The sequence below is a fragment of the Buceros rhinoceros genome, unplaced genomic scaffold (assembly GCF_000710305.1).
Source record: "Buceros rhinoceros silvestris isolate BGI_N320 unplaced genomic scaffold, ASM71030v1 scaffold17332, whole genome shotgun sequence".
Classification (NCBI taxonomy): domain Eukaryota; kingdom Metazoa; phylum Chordata; class Aves; order Bucerotiformes; family Bucerotidae; genus Buceros; species Buceros rhinoceros.
In genome coordinates, this window is record NW_010397319.1 from 6,258 (window position 1) to 16,128 (window position 9,871).

Genomic DNA, 9,871 nt, shown 5'->3' on the forward strand with positions numbered 1-9,871 from the left:
ACTTCATAGGTCTGGATTAATTCACATTGATCTTGCCTAATTTCAAGGACTCCTCACATGACTCCTTATACTAACTTCTGTACAAGGGCTACTGGAAGACATGGTTGAATGTAACGTTAACACTTCAATGCCCTAGGCACTAAACATAGGGGAAAAGCAGTAAGTCACATTATGCACTGACAGAAAGGGGGATAAATCTACTTACATTTCCCCCCTTCTTTCAGCACAGATTTCTGCTTCCTCACCTCCATAGCCAGTTAACCTAATTCCCAGATCAATCCATCAGGGTTCAGCACGCCAAGTGGCTGCCATGTGATATACCCTTTAACAGGTGAACTTTACTTTTTTTTTAATGCCTGCCAACTTCTAAAACATCTTGCACAGTATTCTTAAGAAAATTATTAGTTTTGAATGGCTTTTCTTTCCTGTTGGCCCACAGAACTGCTACCCAGTCCTTCTGTCCCCAGTGGGCTAGGAGAACAACCATTGCCGATCTGTCTCAATTTTTTACACACCCTGTTATCACTGCATTTCGTTCTGCAAGACTGTTCTTCTGCATCCTCTTCTCCCTGCCACACATTGCCCTTCATTTCCAGTCCATATTAAGTCAGACTTCATTTTCATAGAGAAAGAGAAAAAATTAGGAGAACTTCTAACAAAACCTTCCTTCTAACTACTTTTGAGCTACTCTCAATCTATAAATACGAGACAATCTAACAGCAATTAGCAGCTCAGAACAGCTATCCAGCAGCCTTACTTCTTTAAAGAGCAGTCAGCTACTGATGAGATTGAAAGGACAGTCAATCCACCATCTTTTTCCCTTCACTAGACTAGAGATTAACTGAAACAAGGTAGGGGAAATATGTCTTTCAAGGACAGAAAGAGGAAGTGAAGGAAAATTCAAACTGTACCAAGTAAAACCCAGTTCAGCAATCTGGGTTGTGCATCTGCACTTAACCTATAGGTCCACTTTTCCTTCCACTCCACTCTGAGGTACTACAATCTGTAACACCAGTGCCATATCATGCTGCAACATTTTTCTGATACCCATATCAAGTACCCAACACACCTACAGCGACTCCACTAACACAAGCAGGTCCTAGGCAATTTAGATTAGATGTCCTTCCTGTAACAGTTCAGCATAGCTATGTAATATCCACTGGCAGCTATAGTATTTCCTTGTTAGAAAGTAATCATATATGCTGAATACAGACAGATACACAAGCTGTCAAGTACTGGTCATTAAAGCATATGGCTAACCTCAAATTTTCTAACTGCACTTCAATTAGTGCAAAATGTAACTGATTCCCATCTCAATTAAGTTTCTTTGAAGTACCAACTAAGAACCCATCTATACTTCATAGTTCATAAAACAGCACACAAACTATCGTACTGATAGGCTTCCAAGACATCGATACGTAACATCAATGTTCACAATTTGCTGTAAGACGTTTGGAGATTTATGTGTCGTTTCAAAAGAAAGCAACACTAGTTACGATTGTGTTTGAGGGATTGACAGTCAGCTTCAGGTTGACCACGCTCACCTACGCATGAGAACAAGAACAACCTAAAAACAATTAGACCATAGATTAAAACCACAAGAGCCGTCAGTAATTGAACTGACGCTGACAAGGCTGGTGAACAAACAGTCCGCTGTGCTTGACTTGCCGGGAGTGGCAATCCCTGGTAAGGTTTTGGCGACGGAGACCGTTTCTGTTGAGATAGTGTCTTTCATTATGTTCTTTTATCCAGTGGGTAGGACGAAAGCTCTTGTTTTTTTCCAGAAAAGCTGAACGAGTAGCAAGAGCTGTGATGTAGCAGTGAACACGCTGTCCTGTTTCATTTTGAGCCTCCAGTCTAGAAATGTAACAAGCGGATGTCAGTTATTACTGAGGTGCATTGGAAAGACATGCAAACTATAAAGGTCAGAACATGGACATCAACATCCAGCAACCTTATTCTACTGGACAGCGATGTGGGCTGAGGCCAGGAGGTCAAGCCAGTTTAGAAAAACCATGCTGGTAAGCAATGTACAGCGCTAGTATGTCACTTCTTACGTGAGGGCACCACAACAGCTTTTGGCCTTTGGTGTCTTACACTATTGCAACTGTCCTTCCCCACCCCACCTCTGAGCCCAAGATGCAACATCAATCAGAAATATAAGGCAATGTGTGTCACACTGCTCCAGCTTTAGAAGACTTGGAGTTATCCACTAGGAAAAGCTTGGTTTAAAATCATCTTGAACTTAGGTGGTTCAGCCTGAAAACAGAAGAACACTAATGAAAGTGTATTTGAATTGCCAGCCACACCAGTAAATGCAAACAATGTTCACACAGAGGAATGGGAAAGATAGACCAGTTGTGACACACAGCAAGTAACTTAGAAGAATTGTTCCTCAACCAGCCCTCTAGATGTCGTGAGCAGAGAGTCAGCAATTTTGGTAAACCTTTACTCCATCATGCACTAGTGGAAAAACAAACCAGCAGCCTATGCAAGCAGGGACTGATATATTGAAAAAGGACTTCCCTACTTGACAGAACAATCACTGGCATTTCCTGAAACTTGCAAGGTAAAACTAAAAATAGCCTGGCAGTTTTAAAAGCAAAGCAAATTTCAAGTCCAAGTGCCACAGCTGGTGTGAGACCAGTGGCACCAGAGCAGCTTGCCTTCTCTCTCCCTGCCCAGGACACAACAACTAGATGTCAACTCAGCAGGGACCAGGAAAGATGACTGCAAGACCAGGAGCTTGCTCAGGAGTAAGCAAGAGGTCTCTCGGGAAGTTTGTTTTTCAGCACTAGCATGACTCTATAATAGAGCCTCTTTTAAAAGACCTTAACTTGCATTTATTGTATGATGTCTCTGTAGACGTAAGCCTGGTCTGCTGTGCCCTTGTAGCCTTGCTCTTAAGGGTCTGCGGGTGTCTGACAGAAGTGAGCTCTTCTGCCTCCCCCCACTCCACACTGGAGCAAAATACTCCCTGACAGCAAGGGAATATTCCCTCTCTTCTACCTTTTTCTTTTAAATATTCAAATCCAGTTGCTTTGGGTTCCTTGGGTAGCTTGATGTGAGTGACTGAAGCCTACAGATTCCAGAATAGCCATGTGTGACATGTGAACGGTTTTCCCCGTTCATTCAGTGGATGCTGTCCTAAACCTAGCACTTGAAATACAAAGCAAGAAGTGAGTAACACTTATTTCACAAATCAATTCACAGTGTCATGTCTTTCTATACAGATTACACCAGTTTAATCTACATAAGGGTGCCTGTAAATACGGGGCTACTGTCCTCTATATACGGAACGATCCCTTAACACATTCAACAGTGCTGGAAGTGGAACACCAAGTGAAGTCTTTCTGGGGAAACGTGTAAGGAGCTAGGAAGCCACACCGCTCTTACTAGAACCCGTATTTCCTAAGCATGTCCTTGCTGCGTGTCATTAGCTAGCAAAGGGCACTGACTGCTAACACAAAGTGTTGTGGCTTGTTACGGAAAAACAACTAACCTGAGGAACAGGGGGAAGTTTATACAACATCCTTTTGCTTTGAAAGACATTTCAAAGGCATAAACAAATCTCCTCCAGAAAAGCAGAAAAACTGATTTAAAATTGCCAGTTGAAAATATTAAGCTTTTTCTCCCCTCTTATCAAATACTCTTCCAGCACTGGTTTGCAAAACACTCTTACACTTGTCATCTTAAAGTGAAACTGGGATGGCAGAGGTGGTTTGAGTTAGCTAAAAGGCCATGCACTATTCCAAAATGCAGCATTTCGGTATCTTAGTGGTTACCTTTGGTAGCCTGGCAGTGGTGAGCCCTGGGCACTGAGAGAACAGGGCTGACAAGCCTCCATCAGTACTGTCAAAATGCAATTTTAGAGGGGCTGTGTCTAAAGCCAGACTGCTGCTACATACATTCTCTGCTGAGCCCCCAGCATCTGCTCTGCTAGAAAGCATAAGTGTCCTGCTAGTAGTGCTATAGAGCCAGATCTCACAAGAAACATTAAAGGCTTCAGATCCCATCCCAATTAACATTTAAGTAATTTTTCTGCACTTAGCATTTTGGTTTGTTAAAGCAGATATAGTTAGGCTTGATCAAGTAACATCATTTGGCACAATGGTTAGTCCTAAAACCAGTATTGTTTTGGCAGACAAGGCTCTAGAGGAAGCAGCGTTGCTAGCAGCCTGATGAAACAAAAAAGTATTGTCCCAAAACAGTAGTACTTACTGTGCCAGTGTGCCTTAAGCAGCTTTTCTTGGCCCTACAATGTTAAATGGCCAACCATTAAACCACTAGAGACTTCAAAACAGCTTTTGAAACTTACTGCATTATCAGTGTAATTGATGTTCTCAGTTTCAGTAGTCTACCTCAGCTTTAGTCTTAAGGCTCCTCCAAGTTCTATCCCCCAAATTAACCTATACAAAAGCCTATATCCCCGGACAAAGCAACAGCACAGAATTCAGTGTGAAGAATCTTAACCACACACCAGCTGAAGATCATCACAACTTTAGCTTCCCCACACATTGTATCAGATTATCACTACTGCATAAAGTATGACAGGATTCTTCTCTGAAGAATTTGTACCAGTATCCTCAGTTCAAGTCACTAAGACACCAATATCTGACTCTGTGCATTACTGTCCAATGCAAACTGATATTTTAGATAAACTGGTCTACTGTCTTTCACTAGGCTATGCCTCGCAACCTACTGTTCTCTTGCAGATTCCTTCAGACCTTCATTTTATAGGAGTTGTGTGCTCAGAGCTTCCCCTCAATTCAAGTTAAGCTAGACCCTTGCTACTTACCTTCACAAACTGCCCTCCCCAAATAGTTACACAAATCCCCCACTCTAAGATTAATGGCACTGGCACTATACTGTGAGATGATGTGCAGCTGTGTAGCATTACAGTCACCTGCTTCTTCGAACAGAGAACTTTAAATATGACAAGGAGCTGATCAGAAAAGTCAATGGGGATCTACGTAGAGCAACTCTACCCCTACACTATTTCTTCTGTATAACAAAGCTTAGTATACTATGACTTTTTTCATCATTGCTTCAAAGAGTAAACAGCAGATAGATGAAAAAGTCAGTCTTTGTTATTAACCAGGACTCACAAAACACCAAGTTATTTCAAAATCAGTGAAGCACTGAGTCATAACGGCAAAGAAATACTCTATTTGTATACAACTATGTATACAAATTTGTACTTAATTATACTATTATTATACTTTGTGTACTTAATTATACTATTTGTATACAACTATACTTGTATAGTTGTATATACTGGTCAGCTAACACCAAAGCAGCAATGCATGGCACACATGCCTCTGCAATAATCCCACAGGGCCGGATCTTTAGGACCCAAAACCAAAACGTACAACTTCTACTTTTAGCAAGGTAAGAAGTTTGCAGCACAAACTTATACCTCGAGGGGAACAAGGTTTTGGAATATGCTTTTGTTTACTTTTGTTCCACAAGCAACCTGTGGAAAAATTTAATCCTGTCCTAATCTATCACTAGATTAAGGAATAAAAAAAAGCCCCAATAAAAAACCCAATCTGCCCCCAAAACTCCCAGCAAAACAGACTTCCCTGCCAGGACAATTAAAGTCACAAGGTGACTGAGAGCATATTGACTAAGAGTTATGAGAAATACACATAGCTATGAAGGCGGCAAAGTACTTTCAAATCTATATCACCAGCTACACAGTTAACTGCCATCAGTTTCAATAACTGAATAACTGGGCACTATAAATATTCATCGCAGTGTCAAGATAGCATACACAACTGCTTCCTAACACAGCCATCTCGTATAGCATTTTCCTAAGCAGGCAAGCAGCCCTGACCACCCCACCCCACCCACTTTGTCTAGTATTTATTCATGCTTTATTCACATGCTCTGAAATAAGCTGGAAAACCCAATGTTAAGTTATCTAATCCGATCAAGTAGAAAACCAGATATTTTCAGCAACAGAGCTCCTTGACAAGAGAAGTCAGACGTACCTGGGACTCCCTGGGCTGTGAAAGTCCTCATCTCCACATCTAGTCTCATTAAGGCTGTGACAAGTATTGTGGACAGCATACACAGACATGCTGGGATGCTCTATTAGGAGGTTCTCCATGGGACTGGTTTCCACTTTGATAGTGGTTAAGCCACCTGCAGTAAAACATGGGGGAGGGGTAATAAACCAGCTCTCCTCCATGGGACATGACTCAAAATGGATGAAGCAAGACTCGCTGGCCTCTGGCAAGTGTTCCAAGGGAGACGGTAAACAAGAGAAGACAGGCGAGCCATCCGCAGCCGATGCTTCAGCGATGTCCACTTCCTCCACGGAGCAATTAGTACAAGTGTCTGCTGTACTTGGCCATTAGCGAGTGGAGAGGAACCCATGGATGTTGGTGATTGCAGGAGGTCAAAAACAACAAGGTTGCACGAAGCCAAAAAATGGGATATAAAAAAACCAAAGAAACAGAAATAAACTCCTATTAGCTCACATGCTAATTTTTTTTTTTTTAAAGCAAGGGGAGGGGAAAAGGGAGTTCCCCGATAAGCCATGGTAGACATGTAAAACAACTGTTATCAGTAAAGCAGTACAATTGCATAATAAGTCAAATATATTTTATCTGTACAAGTGGTTCTACTGAAACCTGTGTCAGGCTTATAAACCTGACATCATTTTTCTCAACAGTTTACGTGACATGTTCTGGTACATTTATTTGGAAGACACCCTAATCCACACCGGTTTTGCTTAGGTAAGGTTTCTCCCAAGCTACCAGCTTCTTCACAGGGAAGTACAAAACATAAGGGCCGGGGCAGGACAAAGGCAGAGCTTACATTTGGCAGATGTCTTACCTATGAAGTCAACCAGAATCCACTCATCATCTTCCTTCTCACTGAACTCTGGTTCTTGGCTAGACAAGCTATCAATCTCTCCCATGAGCATGTTATTTAACCTCTGGAACATTACTAAGGCAGGAACAAGACTTTGGCTGGTATGTCTCTATATCCAAGCTTCAAGGCACAGCTCACGCTGTACTAGCAGAGTGGCACAGACTTGAGATTAAAGTGCATAGATGCTTTATCAGCTTAGGTACAGGACATGCAGTGGCATGACTGGTAAACAGTTTATGCGAAACCTGAAAAAAAAAAAAGACGACAAGGGTCTTAATGACAAAGCAACAGATAACACCCCAAGGGAACAAATTAAAAACCTTTTTGTTAGTGCAGTCTGAGGTACCAGCAAACGTTCTTCCCTGAGAGGAGAGGCAGCTTCACTTGCATTCACCACTCCCTCCCAGCTATATATATATATATATAGAAAAAGCCTAGGTCTCTCCTCAGAGTTGAGCACCTTCCTCTGATCATCCTCTCCATGCAAAAGTCCGTACAGCTGTCAGTTCCCACCTTCTCCTATGGCAGAAGAGGACTCCTGTACAGGAGTCTTGTACCTGTGCTCACCAAGGCACTCCCCCAGCTCCCTGCCTGTCCTCCTCCGGTCAGAGAGAGATGCAAAGCCCAAGCATATGATTCCTGCTCCAGACAACACATCTCCTCTGACGCCACAGCCTCACTCCTGTGAGGGCTCCCAGGGGTGCCCAAGGCAGCCTTTCTTCTCTCTTCCAGGGCACAGTTCAGGGCTGCTACCTACAAGTTAACACAGTAGGAAGACATGTCCCACCTTCAGGTTCAAAGTACACTACGTAATTACTGGGGAGATAATTTTCACAACAACTGCCCAACTAGTCATGTACAGTAAGTGTAAGTAACAAGGAAAAGTAACTCATAATTGGTTTAATCAAAACCAATGTTTATTTCTCAGTTCACTTCCCTAAATCTACATGTATTTAGTCACTAAGCCTGAACTCTACACTTGGCAGTTAAGATGAAAAATCCCATTACTACCAAGGAGCTGAATGTTCAACCACCTCAGATCAGCATGCTTACAGCCTCTGCATATTTATGTATGAGCCAATAAACAGAACCCATTAAAGTCACTGAAAAAAAAAATTACATGTGAAAAATATTCACATATCACATGTTAATGTCACCACAGTAATATGTGAATTATCACAGCATGCCAGAATTACTACAGATTAAATACCTGTTTCATAATTAAATAGGGAAGAAGATATGCATGTAAGAGGGTGTGAGTGTCTGCACTGAGAAAGAGAAAGGGAGTAAGACACACTACACTAGACAAACCCAGCCATTAGAAGAAGATACAGCCCATAAAGAATACTATTTAATGTGGTATACCCTCACTTCACCCTGTAACTCTCAGGCCACACTAAAGGGTCATTTTGACCTCCAACCCCAGGCCACCAGACGGCACCTTGTTCAAGGCAAGGACAAGCACCTGCTCGATACAGTACTGCTCCTATAGACTTTCACACAGCTACCTCCCTATTCAAACAGCACCAAAGGATAGGATTAGAATTTAAAGCAGTCTTCAGAAGCAATGCGAAAAAGTACAGTGTAACCCAAGAAATTACGCACTCTAGTTCTTCAACAGGACCTATCAGCTGCAGTAGTAACAAAAGGGCTGAGTTTGAGGACCACATTTGACAAGGAAACATCTGGACTCTCTTAAAGAGAGCTAAAAGAATGATCAGAAGTCTAAAGAAAAACAGTAAAATTTTTAAAAATGGAAAAGCTTAACAGAGGAAAAGCTAAAAAGAGAACAGTAGTCAATTTTGTGCAGAAAGAAGCAAAAATTTATTACCTTCTTCTACATCCACAGCAAGCAGAAGTGGCTTTTAACTGCATTAAAGTTCAATTTTCAGTGGCTACTAGCAAGAAATGCTTTTAACCATTAAGGTTACTAAACCATGGATGGGTTACTTAAGGAAACACCAAATGCCCACAGTGTTCTTGAGGAAGTTTGAGTGCTTCAGTTAAACACAGAGCTTGCCACGCATAAGGAAATGGACTAAGCAAAAGCTTGAAGCCTGTAGATTTCCAGTTATCTCCCACATCCATCCTTAACTCTCTTCTGGCACAAGGCCTAGAGTTCAGTTTCTCTTTAGGGCAGCTAGCAAGCCACAGTGTAACTGCTGAGCAGCACTGGCTTTCCCTGCACTCCCACACATACACACTTGACTGGATCAAGACTGGAGTATCTTCAGGCAGAGGCTCCCTTTTTGTTCTGTGCATAGAGGGGAGCAAGGTAAGAGCTCACGCTCCTGTAGGAAGGCTCCACAGGCATCACAGCAACATCAAACAACGTCTAACAGGCAAAGTAAGAGATCGCTGTTCCCAAGAATGTACGCTAAACAAACTACAGCTTTTCACCCATAAATGTCTTTCTGTAGATCAAAAGCGGTTTGTCCCATTTCCTGCTTCCCCCACCACAAGCAGGATCCAAAAAAGCCAGCTGAATCATTTTACATCATCTGATGTTTTGACATCCTCTTGGACAAGTACCTTTAGAAGTGCCACACTTGCATGCTATTGTGCAAGTCAGACAGGGACCAAGAAGTGACACTGTTATCAAGGGCCATGGTAAGGGGAGGCAAATGAGACAGAGGCTGGAAGAGAGATACTCCGGTTCCTAGATGGAAGCTATCAGCTGCAAGAAAAGTCAGGACCAGGAACAACTGACTCAGCTACAGCAGTGATTAAGAGTCTATTACAGATAACACACCCACTGCATGTCAACAACAGTGTACTGTGGCGCTATAAAAACCCACTTTAACCCACCTTTTTTTCCTCCTTCTTTCTGTTCTAGCACGGGAGATACGGTGCATGCTAAGTTAAAAAAAAAAAACAAACCCAAACCAAAAACCCACCAAAAAAAGAAAAACAACGCACCGCACAACAAAAGACATCCTCCCCCCGAGTCGCTTCTGCGGTTCTCTGTTAGGGCCTGGTGCTGATG

General features: G+C 42.3%; 1 protein-coding gene across 2 annotated transcripts; it reads right to left on the minus strand.

Moving 5' to 3' along the window:
• Positions 1–1,501: 1,501 nt before the first annotated feature.
• On the minus strand, positions 1,502–7,133 carry TP53INP1 (tumor protein p53 inducible nuclear protein 1). Of its 2 annotated transcripts, none has more exons than XM_010146211.1 (3): positions 6,847–7,133; positions 5,997–6,348; positions 1,502–1,857 (listed from the first exon to the last, which is right to left on the minus strand). In XM_010146211.1, exons 1-3 carry the CDS (start codon positions 6,956–6,958, stop codon positions 1,608–1,610), a joined length of 714 nt encoding a protein of 237 aa, XP_010144513.1. In that variant the 5' UTR covers positions 6,959–7,133; the 3' UTR covers positions 1,502–1,607. The 2 variants fall into 2 exon arrangements, with proteins under 2 accessions (XP_010144513.1, XP_010144514.1); XM_010146212.1 differs by having other exon boundaries at positions 5,997–6,345; positions 6,847–7,130.
• Between the last annotated feature and the right edge of the window lie 2,738 nt (positions 7,134–9,871).